The sequence below is a fragment of the Hypomesus nipponensis genome, chromosome 6 (genome assembly GCF_054491055.1).
Source record: "Hypomesus nipponensis isolate SF chromosome 6, ASM5449105v1, whole genome shotgun sequence".
NCBI lineage: Eukaryota > Metazoa > Chordata > Actinopteri > Osmeriformes > Osmeridae > Hypomesus > Hypomesus nipponensis.
Genome location: NC_140366.1, coordinates 15,194,428 through 15,212,500, shown reverse-complemented (window position 1 = coordinate 15,212,500; position 18,073 = coordinate 15,194,428). Strand labels below are relative to the sequence as shown.

The 18,073-nt window shown below is 45.5% G+C and overlaps 3 protein-coding genes across 7 annotated transcripts in view; 1 reads left to right on the top strand and 2 right to left on the bottom strand.

The window, feature by feature from the left end:
* actc1a (actin alpha cardiac muscle 1a) overlaps positions 1-1,258 on the bottom strand; it is a 4,504-nt gene extending 3,246 nt beyond the window's left edge. The window contains exon 1 of the mRNA XM_084700849.1: positions 1,101-1,258. The gene's annotated coding sequence lies outside the window, so the exon portion shown is untranslated. The remainder of the gene's footprint in view (positions 1-1,100) is intronic.
* Positions 1,259-5,362: 4,104 nt separating this feature from the next.
* On the bottom strand, positions 5,363-7,724 carry emc7b (ER membrane protein complex subunit 7b). Its single transcript, XM_084700081.1, has 5 exons — positions 7,386-7,724; positions 6,753-6,872; positions 6,483-6,621; positions 6,247-6,327; positions 5,363-6,061 (listed from the first exon to the last, which is right to left on the bottom strand). Exons 1-5 carry the CDS (start codon positions 7,607-7,609, stop codon positions 5,909-5,911), a joined length of 717 nt encoding a protein of 238 aa, XP_084556207.1. The 5' UTR covers positions 7,610-7,724; the 3' UTR covers positions 5,363-5,908.
* A 217-nt stretch (positions 7,725-7,941) lies between these two features.
* On the top strand, positions 7,942-18,053 carry hmbox1b (homeobox containing 1 b). 5 transcript variants are annotated; one of them, XR_014758525.1, is made up of 12 exons: positions 7,942-8,273; positions 10,879-11,508; positions 12,439-12,524; positions 12,613-12,723; positions 13,402-13,555; positions 13,737-13,819; positions 14,127-14,222; positions 14,481-14,575; positions 14,952-15,035; positions 15,321-15,552; positions 16,036-16,159; positions 16,548-18,053. XR_014758525.1 is itself a non-coding variant. In XM_084700671.1 (10 exons), the coding sequence occupies exons 2-10, from the start codon at positions 10,880-10,882 to the stop codon at positions 15,462-15,464; spliced, it is 1,479 nt and encodes a 492-aa protein (XP_084556797.1). In that variant the 5' UTR covers positions 7,942-8,273; position 10,879; the 3' UTR covers positions 15,465-18,053. The 5 variants fall into 5 exon arrangements, 2 of the variants coding, with proteins under 2 accessions (XP_084556797.1, XP_084556796.1); XR_014758523.1 differs by having other exon boundaries at positions 16,036-18,053; XR_014758524.1 differs by having other exon boundaries at positions 15,321-16,159.
* Positions 18,054-18,073: the final 20 nt, after the last annotated feature.

Genomic DNA, 18,073 nt, shown 5'->3' with positions numbered 1-18,073 from the left:
TTATCTCCTCCGTCTGTCTCTCCACCCTCCCATGTAAATCCAAAAAGGGGCATAGTAGAACCCTTCACACCACCAAGCTATTTTAAGCCATGGCCCTTGTCATTCTAAGCGTCAGCCAGACAGAACCCTACCCCCCCCCTCCACCCCTCATCCTCTCCTTCTTCCCTGATCTCCCAGCCCCCTCCTCCTTCTCCCCCACCCCCTATCTGAACCGGAGCTCATTCACAGCTGAAGAAGCTTGTCTTTTGACAAGTGACAGTGGGGACCCAGCTGTCACCACATAGTAACTCCTGTGTGTGGCCATGGAGCATATGCTGCAATCCTTCCCGTCTTCCTCGACTCTCTGGCCCTTCTTGAGCCTTTCTCAGCACATTCAGCTTCTGTGGCTTGTCTCTGCTGTAGACAACTGTCCTCCCTCCTGATTCTCTAGCTGTCCAGTCTCTCCAGCCTCACCCTTCCGCATCTGTAGTCTCTCCAGGCTCCTCGGCTCACCAGCCCTCCTATTTCCCCAAGCCCCTACAGCATCTCCAGCTGTAGGGGCTTGGGGAAGCCAAGCCCCTACAGCGTAGCCCCTTCCAGATTCCTTCAGCCCTCCCTGAACCCTCCTACCTCCAAGGCTAAGGCTGCCCTGTGCTGGGATGATGAAAACTGCAGGCCTGGAGCTCCTGAGCACCTGCCCTGCTCCTACCTCCTATCCTCAGACAGCAGGTGACTTTCATACATGTACAGCCAAGAAGAGTTCAGTCACAAACAACAAGCCCACTCTGTCCTCCACAAACCATTCGCTCTATCCTCCTCTGGCCTGACCTCTCTCCCATCCCTCAATGATTCCCTACCTGGCCTAACTACAACACTGAAAGAGTAAGCATCCATGGCAAGTTTCAAGACTAGCTTCTTGTTTAAAAATAAATAAACGTATCAAACACGCTACTGTAGGATAAATCTGTCGTTTCGCTTGTAAAATGTTAACACTATGACAAAATAGTTGCTGAGTAGCTGACAAAGTTTGGATAATAACATCCTGTCAGTCTCCTGTCTGTCGTAGTCCAAAGAGAAAACAAGTGGCAATCAGCTGCTGTGACAGAGGCATAGACACTCACCAAGTTGTACTGCAAGACTGGAGTTTCCACTGGGACAAAGGGCGAGGGTGAGGGGTGCTCCTTAAATATGCCCCTCCGTTCCAGGGCCGGGGGGCCGGGGGCCGGGGGGCGGTCTCAGAAGATCACACAAGCCCAAATAAGAGCTGCTAAAAAATGGTTCATGTAGAAGTGTATCCTGTGTCAGGTCCGCTGTGAGGGGACACTATGCCGCTAAAATGGGGCGATGTTTCCTTGGAGACGGCAGTCCCGCCCCAGGACAAAAATAAAGGGTTGGCAGTAGAGCAGAGGTTTGATTATTGGGGAGGGAGGGTGGCGTAAAATATGGATAAGCGGACTGAAATATGATGTGAAAAAAATACCCTGCCGTCTTGACATTAGTTTTCATGATCAAGGAACTCCAGTCGGTGCCTGGGAGAGATCTGTCTTCGGTGTGAGCTCAGTCTTTCCTATAGGCTCTGACCACATTCAATCTTTCATGGAACCTGTCTCGGGCATTGTGAAGATGTGATACAATTAGTAGGAAGCTGATGACAGAAAGGGTTTCATGTGTTCCATGTGTAAAATGAGGGAGTGACTAACAGAAATGATCTGCTTCCATTTGTCTTGTTTGTTTACATTTTGGTAACTGCATGAACTGGGGTCAGATGGCTGAGCGCTTAGCGAGTCCGGCTATTAATCAGAAGGTTGCTGGTTCGATTCCCGGCCGTGCAAAATTGCGTTGTGTCCTTGGGCAAGGCACTTCACCCTACTTGCCTTAAGGGGAAGGTCCCTGTACTGACTGTAAGTCGCTCTGGATAAGAGTGTCTGCTAAATGTCTAAATGTAATGTAAATGTAACGGTATGAACTCCTTTACCTTCAATACCATCATCAAACAACAATAAAGACTGTATGCATAGTGATCAGAATTCATGGATACTAATCATCTCTCTTCAATTTAGTCTAACTGTCCTCACGTGCTAATGTGACCAAGTTGTGTTATGGGGGTTGGCATTGGGGACCAGAGGATTGTATCTGTAACTTTAGAACCCTTATGGTGGGGCTTGTTAAGGAGTAGTACGTGGGACACTCTCCATAGCTTATGGAAAAGTGCCTATGTTGGTCTGCCAGCTCTGTGGCATGTCGGAGCGGAAGAGAGTCCGAAACATGCCAGACAGCTGAGAGTCCAACAGGGGAAGATGAGGTGTGTGGTGGGGGGAGAGAAAGAGAGTGCCAGACTGGGAGAGGAGTGGAAGAAGGGAGGAGTGGGGGAGAAGGAGATTGGTAGATTGGAGGAGGGTAGGAAGAAAGAAGGGGTGGGGTGGTGAGAAGTAGGGTGGTAGATTGGAGGAGGGCTGGAAGGTGGGGAGGGGGTGGAGGGGGCAAGTGTCGGTGTCGAGACCCTCCCCCACTCGACAGACCTCAGGGACAGCCTGTGGCTGTCCTGGCAGGAGCTGGGTTCTGATTGGCTCCGCTCTCTCCTTTTAGGGTCATGGTGGGTGACAGGTGTCACTGACTGTACAGCGCTGCAGAGCCAGGGTGGAGAGTCCGCTGCCCTAACTCCTTATTCGCCACCTTGCTCCCTGCACCCCCGGCTTCTGTATTGTACCCTATCAGGAAACAGAAGCCTTTTTTCTATATTGAGTCTGAGCCTTCAAGACCCCACCACCACCCCCACACAGCCACCCTCAACAATCAAGATAGTGAAATACTCCATGTGAAGCTTTACCTCAAAGGGAGTTGCCAACCTTACTTTCCATTAAATGTTCATTCTCAGAAACAGATTTCTGACAATCCTGAGAACATTCAGTTATTACGATTTGAGATCAACAAGGAATTTCTTCAAAATGGTATCATGGAACAAACTCAGTATCAGTCTGGTCAGCTCATGTTTAACATTCTAGGGCTGCCATTGTGTGTGTATGTGTGCATGTGTCATTTTGGGAGAATGACTTCAAGCAAAAAGGTATTAGAGGCACTCACTGAACCTGTGTTCCACTAAGAGGTGCCACACTCGGATTATGTGTGAGCATTTTTGAACTCGGTGTAGTCCTGCTGGCTGCTGGGATGCCTCTATATTTAGAGTTTATTTCACAGCAGCAAAGATGGCTGGTGGAATCGGCCCTTCAGGATTCCCCTGGATACAACCCCAGTCAATCAGACATAGCAGAATGGAGGTGGGAGGAATTCAGCTCTTTTCTAGAGTATCCAGCTCTTGGCCGGGTTTCCCAGATTCGTTAAGAAGCTCTTAACACTAAGATCTTAGCGTTCAGAGCTTCTTAACAAATCTGGGAAACCCAGCCCTTATCTGTATGTGCCATGTACACATTTGTTTTACTCACTAGGCCTGTTTTATTATACAGAGAGTTGTAATATGTGAAAGGGTACCTCTTGGTAACCCCAAATCTTCATCTCCAGGTCTTTATCAGGATAAGGGGTATCTGTCTGAAAAGGTTTGTGTATTTTGAATGGCCCTCATCCTTATAAGGCTATGTGAGACAGACAGGCCTTGTATGTTGGTGTATGACAGCTGCCCACCTCCGTGGCATGTCCTGGTCAACTGAACCATCAGCTCTAATGGACAGCAAAACAGCTGCTAACCACAAATGCTTTCTCTTCATTTACTCTACCTTCGGACACTAGTGATTCTTTTCTCACTTGGTTTCTCTATTACAGAAAATCTGAGGATCTGCAAATTTTCGATGAAAGCCAAAATTCAAGCCTTTACGGCGTGTTTTAGAGTGACTACTTTTGCTGACTAATACCTGTACATTTGTTCAATTTTCAAGACAAGCAACAGTTGCTTCCTGCGGGATATGTTCACACCTGTTGTTGTCAAGAGGCCCCTCTAAATGCATGTCTTAAACCTTCTAATATGTCACTACTCTTAACTCCATACCTGCTACATATTACCTAAGTGACTGGCGCAGAGGGGAAATCAGGACTTGACTGTGGGGTAATTGTATTGTCTGTCTTCCTCTTCTCACTATGTAATACGTGGTGGTGTGCCACATGCCTGAAGAAACAGCTGCTGACAGAGAACAGACAGCATGTTAATCATGAATTTCGATAGGAATATTCTTGATATTGAAGAGCATTTCTCACTATAAATCATGATAAAGACTAATAGCTGTCTGGCAAAGACTGCAGGTGTTATATCTGCTGTTGTGTATTCTTCAAACATGATTGTGTAAAATCCTTCAATATAAACCCAGTGCTGTAATTCGTATTAAACAACAAGCAATAGTGTATCTGTCTTGGTTTCTTGAATTTTCTTCAGGATTAAAAGTGAATTGAATGCAAGGCTGTAGCCATGGAGTCAACATTGGGAGGGACTAAATTATTTTATTTGGTTGCCTGTCGGAGCGTAGCACATTTATATTTTTGTATCAATATATTTGGGGGGGGGACATTTTGACCAGATTTGAATATTGGGGGGGATGTATCCCCCCCAATATATATTATGATTACAGCCGTGATTGAATGTAATATTTATCAATTACAGTTTGTGGGGGTTTACAAGTATTTGTAATACATGACAATTAATCCACAGGTTACTGTTTCTATGCTCTACCCGGGGCTGCCAGTGTATGTCAGAATGTGTGTGTGAGTGTTTTACAATGTGCTGAAGAACCTGTGTCTAGTTAGGCCACAGGGCACTGCCAGCCGTTTTTCAGATACTGTCAGCTCTATAAATATGTGGAGTGCTTTAGAAGTTTCCATGTCAGCACTCCATTGTCTACTGAGCCACAGGTGTGTATGTGGGGGAAGGGGGGCTCTGCATTCAGAGCCATTGTGAACTGTACTTTGTAGACAACTACAGCAAGTTTGGCCTAAAGTAAATATGTAATATTCTTACACAGCAACAGTAGTACAGGTTAAACTTGGAGGAATCTGATAAGGGTTCCCTTGGCTGGAAATGTGACAAAAGCTGAACTGATGTCACTAACCATGTTACAAATCCTGTGTTTCGGAAAGAATGCAAAGGAGAACATTGTGTTCTGCGGACATTTAGTGAAAATTATTGCAGGACTAATTATTTGTATGATATACGAGGCAGTTCGCAAACTGAACAAATGTTTAGCTATACAATGTGACTATGCCATTTAAATCAAGTATTAGGGCCTAGATGTAGACTTTTAACGATCACAATGTATTGCACAGCGATCAGCTCCTCCACTTACAATGTGGAGCGTACTTCCATCTACTGCCCCCAAATACATCCCATATTAAATCAAGGCTAATCCTATCCATTAAACCCAAGGACACAAAAATTAGACAAGCATAAGCTTTTATCACAATTTATTAACCTTGGTATTTAAATAAGTCTGTTTTTTTTATTTTATTAGAATTAAAATTCAATCCATCTGATTCATTCACAGTCGTATTTACTCAACAAAAAAAAAATCTTAATAGTTTATATAAGCTCTCATTCAAGTAGTGGAAGTAGACTTGACATATGATTCTGAGATACAGCAGCAGTTAGTAAGAGTACACACCAGAGAGTTAGCGACAGTAAGTTGGGCGATAAAGTACCTGAATGAGAGGTATGAGAACAACCAAGCAGGCATAACAGAATGACAGTTACAAACATCAAAAGAAAGTGTAAAATCTTTCAGGTCGAATCGAAAGGTTATAATAGTGCAGTGCAAAAAAGAAAGAAGAAAAAAAAAAAAAACAGCTTTCCTTCCCATGTTATTTTGCAAGACTTCCGGGAAAAAAAGGGACTCTCAAAGAAGGTGGGAGAAAACTGTACAACAGACAACTCTTAAAAATCTTGCTTTCATGGCGGGATACCGCAGCTCTTCAGACCAGGTCTGAGTGGGTGTCACTACCTTCTTTTCACTGCAGGTCTGCTGCTGCCCTTGCTGCCCCCCCCTGGTTTCCCAGAGCCCTTGGAGCCCGAGAACAGCTTGGTCATGAACTCAGAGACATCTGGCAGCTCAGGGTTGGGGTTCAGCATGTTCATGGATTGCTCCATTTCCTGAAAGATAAAGGGCAATGAGGTCAAACTATGAGTGGCCAAGCATGCCACAACACTGTGGTCAAAGGACCTCTATCAGAAGGGATACCTCTCGCTTGGAGATATGCTGTCAAATAGAAGGAACCCTGAAATATACTCGGCATGCCTCGTTATAGGGACAGTGATCAGGACGTTTTTTCTTTTACCTTTCTCATCTCAGGGTCGTTGGTGTTCACAACCTTGGGCAGTAGGACAATAATCAGCAGAGGAAGGACCATCATCATTACCTGAGGGGGGACATGGACAAACAAACAGCATTCATGAGTCTTCTCCTGACCTTTATCATCCCCCTCGTCATCACGTTGTGCCCGCCCATCTTACTACGCATCTAAGCAACAAAAAGCAGGGGAGGATTGCAGGTTTGTGGTCATCACAATCTCACCATGGGGTTCATGAGGAAGTCAGTCCACCCCCAGGTCTCCCTCTTCATGAAGTACGTATGAGGGCCTGGAGACCTGATCTGAAGAGGATACGGCTGGCGGATCACCTCTGAAGTCTTGATGTAGTTCACAAGACGTGCCCTATGAAGAGATTTAAAAGGATGGGATGAAGGAGAAAAACAGGTGTACCTGTTACCTGTAATTTTTATTTCAGGGTGAATGTCCCTTACACCAACAAACATCTATCATGAAAACCTCATTAAGTTGAATACCTCATTTTGCCTTTAGATGTTATGTCTACTCGGACTGGCTCAAATTTATATCCGGGTGAGATGACTTCCACGACATATGATCCCGAAGGCACATCGTTTACAACGAAGCCTCCATCACTTCTGTAAAAAACAAACAAACAGGGACGTACACAGACTGATGAGGAGGGAAGGGCTGCATTCAAATTCCAGATACATTCTTCCGAACATTTCTGTGTGACATGTGAATGTTTGTTGTAGGTACTGGTCATAGTTTGAAGGGTGTGGAAAATGTCAGATGTATCCACTTATTACCAATTTAAAACCTTGACGCAGGCGACCTCTATAGTTCTTCAGGGTTTTTACAAGCGGTGTCAATGTGACAGGCTAGCTTAAGTATATGTTTACAACAATATTACATACATACGCCCGCTAGCTAGAAACATTTGTGAATTATAAACATTGCAAAGTAAAAGCAGTTAATGTACAAGAAACAATCAGCTTACTCGTTTTTGGGTAGAATTGACAGATAGGGAAGAAGTGACCGGGATAATTAATAGGCCTGCTAGCCTACTGTAGTTGGCAAAACGTCAAGCAGCACGTAGCTTGCCATTACTGCAAACAATACAAATACGCGTATTACAGACGTTATATTACCTCAAAAAGCCCACATACTCCTCGCCTTCCACAAGAACTCGAGCCGTCGAAATCCAGTCTTGAGTTTTTACTCCAGGAACTATTGCCCGACCCTCGATTTTGAAGCGATCCCCATTCGCCTGAACAGCTAGCCCCGCAGGCCCCGTTTCCATGTCATTGAAACACCACGCAAAAACCAACATGGTATGCAAGAGAAAACATAATTCAGCTATTCTTATATGCATTATTGCGTGTAACTAGTATATTACTACGAGTAAATATTTACTATTTCGACGATTTAGTAATGTATCTAGCAAGCAGCTGAGCGTTTGCATCAGCTGTCTCCACTAGGAAATGCCGTAACACACGTTTAAAAAAAAACTTTATTGTTCCAGTCCGGAAGTTGTGATGAAAAATAATTTCCCCAGAAGTTCTGGTTTCTTGGAGACATTTATCTAAAACTTCCAAAACCGGAATGTTTTGGGAGTGGAGCTCTAAGAAAATGTATTTCAATTATATCAATTAATTTTTTTGTCGACCTATTGTGATAGTAATGACATGAGGAGTTAAGAATAATCCGGTAGTCCTCTTGACTCAATTGTCTTGTAGTTTTTTGGGCAAAACAATATAAATGAGTAACTGTCGTCTGTGCTGTACTGTAAACTACATATCCCAGCACGCATATCACATCCATTTCAGAGGTGTTGGTGTAAATATGGCTGTGTCAATCAAACAAAGGCAAAATAGTTGTCCTCTGATTCAAATCAAGTAGCCTGTAAGCTAGCAGGGCTGGGCGTGCTCTTTTCGTCGATCGATGTTTATTGTTGAACATTGACATTGTCCACAAAATTATTGTGGTGCTGTAATATTTAATGTCAGGAGAACAGCGGAGACGTCGAGATTCATAAGGTAAGAAAGTCTGATATTTTGGTTGGCTAAGGTTAGCTAGATATATAGGTGAATTTGTCAACATTTTGGGGACTCGGGTTATTTTCTTGGAAGTGGCCTTTTCTATAGAACATTTGCAGAAAACCAGATAGACGTGTGTTTCAAATGAAAATATATATGAATAAGTCTTAAAGCTTGGTTAGTGATTCACGCGCAGCCTAGCCTACAGTACATTTGAGTTTTGGCAGCTACACTGTATTTCCGATATTGTTCTGGGTTGCTCCGTTTCAGAATAGTGACCCACTCAAAGCCTACGGACTGTAGAGCAATGTGCTAGATAACTGACTGGACATCAGACATGTTAAATTGTAATTTGAACTAACCAAGTTATGTATGGGTGAGACAATTGCTAACAAGTTAGTACAAAGTGTTCGCCGATTATACGTGTTTGAATTGTAACTAGCACAGGCTAATAGAACGTTAGGATAAAAGAGAATGTGGCAATCCTCATGCATGTTGGACTCATATTGGGAATTCAATGTGTTTTGTATCATCAGGACAATGCAAAATGATAGTCAGTTAGCAGACGATATTGTACCATTAGCTATATGACTCCCAGTGACAATATTTAGGTAAAAAAGCAGAAAAGCTTGCTACTTTACGCCTGTAGGGCCGCAGAAAGGGCGTTCCGCAGATGTAAAACTATGCTGCTGCATTGATGCACGCGTTAACGCAGCCGTAGATATGTCAAACGATCAAAATGAGTACCAGAGACAGTTCTGAGAAGGGAGATGGCTATTTAGGTCTCAACAAAGATGAGAAATAACCTACATCACGTTGACTTTGTTAAACTGGAGTTACTTGTGAATAATGTCCAAGAGGAATATGCAAATATAATTCATCCATTTACGATGGTTTCATGTCGTTCAGGTGTTACACAAATCTTTTTTGACGCGGGCAGATGTAGTAAAGAGAAACCTCATTGGGGATGTAAATCAGCGTGTGTCATCTGGTTTGGACAGCGCTGCTCTGAAGTATTGGATCTGTGGCCCAGATTTCAGAAGAAGGATGTGATCATCCCTTTCGTGGGTTTGCTGCCCATCTATCGTCAGTGCTCCGACACAGACATGCTTTACATCGGGTGTGGGTGTATGCTTGTGTGTAAGTGTATGTCTGCATAGGTCTTCTCGTACTAAAGTGTCGCGACACTTGCTTTCTAAAGTTTCATAGCCACGCTGGGACAGATGAGTACAGTGTGACTAGGAAAGTGGCACATGCATGGATCTTACTGTGGTTACTCATACTAGACCTCTCAATAGGCTATATAGTTAGAATCATTGGCCCCTGCCTTGAAATGCACCCCCTGAAATTTCTGTTTTGAGCATCAAATTATTTTCACAGTACATTGAGGGGACTAGTATGAGTAACCAGAGAAGGTTTCATACATGGGACCCTTTCCTAGTCAAAGTGGGGGTGCCTCTGGGGGCACAACACTGGGACTTTTCTCTTGCTACCGGGCTTCCCCTGGTAACCCTTGTGTTTCACGTCACAATGCTGTGAATTGTGGGAAATTTCAAATAAATCAATGTATGGGAAACACTGGAAGAGTATTGAAACTAAACACAACATATATGCTGTACCTATATTCAGGTTTACCCACCTTTACTAGCTAACCCAAGTTTATGGTTGATGTGAAGTGTCTGGACAATTGGCCTCGGGGTTAACGATGATGGGTAATAATTACAATAGTCCTGTGAAAAACTCAGCACCAACCACAGCAGACAAACGGTTAGCAGGGAGACTGTACTATTTTAACTTGACCCAACCTAAACCGAGCCTGTTACTCAGTAACAGCCTGCTCTCGGAGATGCATAGCTCCCACTGCTGTCGCCTAACAAAAACAAACTGTTGGACTGGTTAAAAATGGTTCATTAACCCATAAGTGTACGGACAGGGACCGGCTGACTTCATATTACCTGGAAGACACTGCAGAACGCCAATCAGGCCAGATCACCTTTCCCCAGGTCATAATGGATACGTGTAAAGCCTGGAAGGTAGTTCCTGTAATCTAGTTCCTGTTCTTATGGTCTGTATAAGACAAGCCTGAGGGGAGATGTAATGCAGCCTGTAGCGTTGGATGTATCGACCAATCATCTCCAGCAACGCCTGAAGAGATGGGAACCCTGCGGCAGTCTGATCTCAGTCGCATTGATCTGATCAGGAGCTAGACTAAGTGCTAGTGTGTAACATGCTGGAGGGGAGTGCTGGAGGGGCCGACAGTGGCATTTCTCATCGCACTCCTCCATCCACACAGCAGATTGGGAAGATAGCATTAGCTGTCAAGGTGACTCTATTGCATGCCGTTCCCTAAAATAGCTGATTTCTCCCCCCCCCCCCCCTTCTCTCATCTTCCTCTCTTTCACACATTCTTGTTCTCGCTGTCTTTCTCCCTCCATCTCTCATTTTTAATTTCTCTCTCATACGCCACCCCCTCCCCTCTCTGCTTTCCTCCTTTCACTCTCCCTCTCCCCTCTCCGTCTACTCTCCCCCTCCTTCCCTCCCCCTCTCTCTTCCTCCATCTCCATCTTCCCTTCTCTCTCTCCATCTCTGTCCGTCTCCCCGGCAGGATGTGTGACTTCTCGGAAGAGCCGCGCTTCACCATCGAGCAGATAGACCTGCTGCAGCGGTTGCGGCGTAGCGGCATGAGCAAGCAGGAGATCCTGCACGCCCTGGACACCCTGGAGCGGCTGGACCGCGAGCACGGGGACAAGTTTGGACGTCGCACCTCCTACGCGGGCGGGGCCAATAGCTGCAGCTCCGCCTCCAACAACGACAACAACAACAACACCTCGACGACAACTAATAACAACAACAATGCTGCCACCACAACAACCTCCTCCACTTCCTTGTCCTGTAACAATGGTAACGACCGCGGCAACAGTAGCGGTAGCAACGGCCCGTCCTCCACCATCTCCACCTCTACTCAGACGCAGTTCCACGGAGGCCTGTCTCCGTCGCCTAGCAACAGCTATGACACCTCGCCGCCCCCTGGACCGCCCCCACCGTCTGTTCTACCGTCCCCGGTGTCGCTGGTCGCCTTGGCTCAGATTGGCCGGGACAGTCTGGCGGCCACGCCCAATGGGAAGCTGTCTCCGCCCAGGTATCCAATGAACAGCGCAGCAGCGGCGAGGGCGTTTGGGTTTGAGGCGACAGAGGAGGATCTGGACATCGACGACAAGGTGGAGGAGCTCATGAGGTCAGTGATGGGGTCAAGGGTCAAGTAGGGATCAGGGTAGGGTGGTGGGGTTGGTCTTGGCTATTCAATCGCTGCAATGAAACAATGTCAAACATGTTCATGTTGTTGTCTGCAGTGGCATGGTGTTAACCACTTTCAGTGTTTGACAGTCTCACCCTTGGAGAACAACAACCAAAAACTCTCTCCGGCATGTTCCCTTTTTCCCTACCAGATAGAAGCTACCTACACCTGTCTCTTACTACTGAGCTTAATGTGTGCTGTTCATTGATGGTCAGAGCCCCCCTCCCCTTTTAAAGATATACTTTTCTGAAAACCACAGTGAAGCTTCGAAGTGTTCTAAAAACACTTTCAGTTCACATTTCTCTGCATTGCTTCAGTCTGGGAGCTATAAAGGGTATGGGAAGGGGGGCGTTTATGTTGTCCAAGACCAGATCCGAGCACTGGTATCATCTAAAGTGAACTTGTCCTCCCCCTAACACTGGTACGATCTAAAGTGAACCCCCCCCTGTTGACACCCTTCATCTCGCCCTCAGTCCTGTATCACACACAGCCAGCCGGTGCCAGAGCTACATTGATTTAGCGTCATGTCTGTCGATAAAAGCAAGCTTTGTGAGCAGACTAATTTTAGCTGCAGTCTCAGCAAATGGTGTGAGATATGGATGTGGTTGTTAAAAGCCGTGATGCGCTTTATCTCTGAAATATGGAGAGGGTGGGATTCTTGCCCAAAGATTGAACTGAATTGTTTTCGCTTTTGTTGACTTGTTTCTTACTGTCGCAGCAGGTTGATTAGTGAAGACAGATTCTAAAAATAGAAATATTTAAATACGAGTAACACCTATGTATATACATTTCCATGAGACTATGTGTAGATAAAACAAAATGTGTGTTTGGTGTCCATCGTAATAAGTGAATATGTGTGTGTGCATGCAGGAGGGACAGCAGCATTGTAAAGGAGGAGATCAAGGCCTTCCTGGGGAACAGGAGAATCTCACAGGCTGTGGTGGCTCAGGTCACAGGTCGGTAGGGCAACAAACACACACACACACACACACACCCACATCCTCAAAATGTCTCCCTTATCACTCTTATTGGCTGCTGTTCCAGGTATCAGCCAGAGCAGGATCTCTCATTGGCTGTTGCAGCATGGCTCTGACCTCAGTGAGCAGAAGAAGAGGGCCTTCTACCGCTGGTACCAGATGGAGAAGACCACCCCAGGTACTCTTCTCTACAGCTGTTTTCAACACACTGCCTGAGTGTGTGAGTCTTTGTCTCTGACGTGTGTGAGTGTCCTTTTGTCCGTCCACGCGTGTGTCTTTGTGTGTGTGTGTAAGTGAGAGTTTGTGTGTGTGTGTGTGTGTGTGTGTGTGTGTCTCAGAGTTCAGCCCCAGTGTGTGTATTCTGAAAGGCTTCTCTTAGCGAGCGGCTGTCTCCTTGTCCTCTGCTGCTTGCTCCTCGTGGATCTCTGCCAAGCTCGTCAGCAGCAGGATCAGCCCAGCACTATTTCTGGAGGCGCTCTGCCCAGCGCCCGGCCCTCACTAGTCCTTCACACACCTCTGTCACTGCAGAGGAGCTGCTTGAGAATCTCTCCCACGATGCAATGCCTGCTCTTGAACAGCAACCCTACCTCCCAAATGGAGAATGATTTGACCTCCAGGAGATGTTTGTCTCTGTAGAGGTCTTTTACTGGTGTGAGAAAGTTACACACAAAATTCACGACAAATACACGAAAAGACTTCCTGGAAGAAGAAAACAAGAAAATCGGTTTACGAGTTGTCCCCTGAGAGATCTCTCTATGCTCAGTTGTACAAAGAGATACTTTGTGTGTGCTTGAACTGCAGATGTTCTAAGTGTGCGTGCACGTCTGTAAAATAGCTCTATGACTTGCTGTCCCAGGTGCCACTCTAAACATGCGCCCCGCCCCATTGGCGCTGGATGAGATGGAGTGGAGGCAGACCCCGCCCCCCATAAGCACCGCCCCCGGAGGCTTCCGACTGCGAAGAGGAAGCCGCTTCACCTGGAGGAAGGAGTGTCTGGCTGTCATGGAGAGGTGAGGCATGGATGGAGAGAACTATGGGATGAGGAGACACAAATGCTTCAGTGGGGTTATTAGATATTGTAATAAACATGATCAGATTCTGTCATGTTTCATACTCATTTACATAATGCATGAAATAGAAAAGCATCTTATGACTGAATCGTTTCCGCGCGGACTTATTTTGTTTCCTTAGTTACTTCAATGAGAACCAGTATCCAGATGAGGCCAAGAGAGAGGAGATCGCCAATGCCTGCAACGCTGTCATCCAGAAACCAGGTAGCACAGCCCTCTCAAACCAGCTAGCACAGCCCTCTCAAACCAGCTAGCACAGCCCTCTCAAACCAGGTAGAACAGTCCTCTCAAACCAGGCAGAACAGCCCTCAAACCAGGCAGAACAATCCTCTCAAACCAGGCAGAACAGCCCTCAAACCAGGCAGAACAGTCCTCTCAAACCAGGCAAAACAGCTCTCTCAAACCAGGTAGAACAGCCCTCTCGAACCAGGGGATATGAAGACTGCAATCAAAAGAGGCTACTCTCCGTTTTTTGCTATTCTGTAATGTCCATTTCCCGTCTGGTTTCTAGGGAAGAAGCTGTCAGACCTGGAGAGAGTCACCTCCCTCAAAGTCTACAACTGGTTCGCCAACCGACGCAAGGAGATCAAGAGACGGGCTAACATAGGTACGTAGTGGAGATGTGACGGGGCTGATAATAAAGGATTCACGACAGAAAAGCACCTGATAGTTTTCCTACCGACATGCTCGTTGTTGATGACCAATTGGAGGGACTCCACATCCCCAATATTAACAGGAGAGGCTTAACTCTAGCATGAGTTGTAAACTACTCTGGTTAATTACACTATCTTACATTTCATTCGTTTAGCAGACGCTTTTATCCAAAGCGTAAATGCGGATCTTGACAGTCTCTTGTTTCTCCAAGAAGCCACAATCCTGGAGAGTCATGGGATAGATGTTCAGAGTCCTGGAGGTCACTCCAACAGCGACGACATCGACGGCAACGACTTCTCAGAACAGGTAGAACCCGAGTCACGAACCTCTCGCTCGCACCATCAACAGATCTCAGAGGTGGGGAATGGGAATGACACGAACGCTGCAGTAAATGACTGTATAGATGTAGCTCAGTGGTAAAGTATTTGACTGCAGATCAAATCCCCCCCTGTAGCTCTGGATCTTGCCTGCTTAACACATCCATGTACGTAGTATGTGTTCATTTAGCAGACGCTTTTACCCAAAGCGACACACAGAGGATTTGAAACTGCGGTTTCTTGATTTGCGACCAAGTACTTTACCACTCAGCTATACCCATCCCATGCCATAAAGGACTGAGCACATTATTAACAGGTGCTGAGTTGGCCGGTATTGAGCAGGTGTGTTGTGATTCCTCCGGCAGGCCTGTGACCTTCCCTACTTTGACAAGAGGCCTATGACAAGACCTTTCAGCTTCTTCAGACTGGAGCCTACATCTCCCACACAGGTAACACACAGACTGATGGACACAGACTAGATCAGACATGTCACATTAAAATGGCGACGGAAACATCCTTTCAGCCAGTCAGAGAACAAGTTGGTTAACGTTAACAAATAAAGACATTAAAATGTAATTTAACAGGATGTAATATATATTATATAAACATAAACACATGATGGATTGGATCATAATCCCAAAATAGATCATCATTTTTTTTAATGCATAGATAGTAGGTCTTGATTTGTGATGGTGTTGTATTGGAAATAACAGCTGTATTTTCACCTCCCCAAGGATGATGGAACTGCCCACAGTGACCACCAGGACCCAATCTCTTTGGCTGTGGAGATGGCTGCAGTCAACCACACCATCCTAGCCCTGTCCAGAACGGGGGGAGTCCCAGGCGACATCAAGACAGAGAGTCTGGAGGAGGACTGAACCTGACCAGGAGCCCCTGAGGGAGTGGAGGAGCACCGTACAGGAGAGGAAGAGGAGAAGGAAAGGAGATGAGGGAAAAGGGGGCGAGGTAAAGGAGAGATGGTGCTAGGTGTGTGACAAAAAAAGTGGATTTGGAAAAGAGACTTGACGAACATAATAGAGAAAATCTTAGTAAATATCTTCATGAAGCTATCCCAACACTGTATCCTCTCACCATGGACTCTCAGCCTCTCACCCACACACAGACCCAAGACGCTCCCTTCCTCTCCCTCATCTGAGGGAAGATGTGGAGCAGGAAGGGAGGAGGAAAGAGGAGGGGGGGGGGCTTTTCTGGACCCCCCCCCCCCCCCCCACACACACAGAAGTTCCTTCTTGAAGCTTCTTCTCCATCCACCCCCTCCTCTCCTCCTCCTTCCAGCCTCAGCACCTAGGTCGCACTAGACAGAGCCAAACCAGGCTCATCTGTTGCCGCATCCTTCAGAGTGTTGATGTATATACGGTTGTCATACACCCTTGTGTTTCCCCACCTACCTGACCCTGAAACCCTTTTCATTGTGCAATGCTTTGGTAGAGCAATGGAGCCTCTGAACACCACTTATGGGATGGATGGATGGCTGATCAGTCGACGAAGGGAAAGAACGGATGGAGGAATATCATGTAGGCTTGTCATCTAGTCCGTCTGGAGAATAAGAACGGTGTGTTTCGGAACAGTTCCAGACCGCTCATGAACCCTGAAACTCTATAAGCCCTGCACCCTAGAGCTTGTGTTCCCAACTGGAAATCGTACTTGTTTTTAACTGTTTTTGGCCGGGTTTCCCAGATTCGTTAAGAAGCTCTTAACGCTAAGAGCTTCTTAAGAGCGTTCTAGAGCGCTTTTCGAACGTTCTTAAGAAGCTCTTAACGTTACGAGCTTCTTAACGAATCTGGGAAACCCGACCTTTGTTTGTTTATTTTCTTTGTGTGTTTCTCTGGCGGCCTCCAGATTTACAGGGGGGAAAATATTGTATGTAAGCAGAGGCATCCAAATGGCTGAGGTTGATTATGAATTATAACACTAAGGAACATCTTTTGTTGTTTTAAAAGCCAAAGGAGAGGATCACATTGAGAGGAATATATATATATATATATATATATCTGAAATCAGATCATTTTAATTGAGGTAAGTGTTTCAGTTACTTTGCTGTAGGTTTTCAGTTTGACCTGAGAAACAATCTTAGTGGCCTTTTCTGTTGAAGTGTTTATTTCAGCTTTCAGCTTTTTTCTAAGTTAATTTGATTGCTAGCCCCATTGGCAGAGTTCTATTAATTTCAGAGAATACGCTTTTCTACGAATAGCTATTATCAGCCAGTTAAATTAGAAACCCAGCGAGTTATAAATTATTCTGACTGTCGCTACCTCTTATTAGGAAGTGCATTAGGAGCACTGTGTTTCTGGGTAGTATCATTCAGCTGCTTGAAGCGACTTCACCTCAGACTGACCTAGACATTGGGTCTGTGTCCGTAAATGTAAGCGGCACATTAAAAAAAGTTTGTATTTATAATCCTTTTTTAAACGGTGTATGATGAACTGTTGGAAACATGTTTTAATCATTTGTTTTTGTCAATCAACCAAGCTTTTGTTCACCTTGTCTCGTATTGTTTTACCGTTTGCATTTGCTTTATACATGACCCCAGATGATACAGCTGACCCCAGTTGTTTCAGAGATGGAGAGTTGTGTTGTGCAAAGCATATAGGCCCCAGTGCCCACTTAATTCCAGAACACACTCTGTTTTGCATGTTTGAGATGTTTCTTGGCTCCAACACACCTGATTCAAATGCATGTTCGTTACCAGGCTTCTACAGAGCTAGATAACGACCCATTTATTTGAGTCAGGTGTGTTGGAGCAGGGAAACATCTAAAACATGCAGGACAGGGGTTCCCCGAGGACAGGGTTAAGAACCCCTGTTCTAGAACCTGCTCTCTCGAGGGTTCCAGACGTGTACCACAGCCTCCACTCCTCTGGGAGGCAGCGTGGCCTAGTTCTGCAGACGAGCGTTCTAGAACGTGACGGATGAGCCGTTTATGAAACGGCCACGCTTCAGTTCCTAAAATGAGCGAACACTTGGGATTCACAGAAATCCCTCAAACCAGTGTTACTAACTCTTTACAGTTATATACCGCAGGTCTTAAGGTAGATAACCAAACCTCAAGTCGGTTACTGAGTCTGTCCCTTGCAGGTGTTGTATGAGGCCCTGTGGTTCTGCCAGGTTAGGAGGGTGTCTCATCCTATTGGCTGAGTGAACTGCACGCGTCCCCTCTGTATTATCCCCTAACCAAGATCCCTCCCAGACATGGAAACTCTCAGTCAATGTTGATCCCAAAAGACAGAATGATGTATCAAGCTCCAATAGTTACGCTCTGACTGTACTGTATCGCCCATTTTCAGAATTTAGTGCCTTTTTTGGACAGTAGACTGTTCTGTAATTAAAATGTAGTATATATATATGTTTTTGTACAGTTTCTTTGTTCATTTTTTTAAATCTTGTGTTTATATTAGTATGATGAAATATAATAAGAGAATAAAACTATATCAATGAGAATCAATGCTACACTGTCTTAGTCCTTGTTA

Excerpts from the sequence above, each read along its gene's own strand:
- emc7b (XM_084700081.1), bottom strand. The coding sequence starts at position 7,609 with ATGCATATAAGAATAGCTGAATTATGTTTTCTCTTGCATACCATGTTG. Across the intron at positions 6,873-7,385 it reads GAGTATGTGGGCTTTTTGAG|AAGTGATGGAGGCTTCGTTG; the intron begins GTAATATAACGT and ends TGTTTTTTACAG. Across the intron at positions 6,328-6,482 it reads ACTTCCTCATGAACCCCATG|GTAATGATGATGGTCCTTCC; the intron begins GTGAGATTGTGA and ends GTCCCCCCTCAG.
- hmbox1b (XM_084700670.1), top strand. The coding sequence starts at position 10,880 with ATGTGTGACTTCTCGGAAGAGCCGCGCTTCACCATCGAGCAGATAGAC. Across the intron at positions 11,509-12,438 it reads AAGGTGGAGGAGCTCATGAG|GAGGGACAGCAGCATTGTAA; the intron begins GTCAGTGATGGG and ends GTGTGCATGCAG. Across the intron at positions 12,724-13,401 it reads GATGGAGAAGACCACCCCAG|GTGCCACTCTAAACATGCGC; the intron begins GTACTCTTCTCT and ends TTGCTGTCCCAG.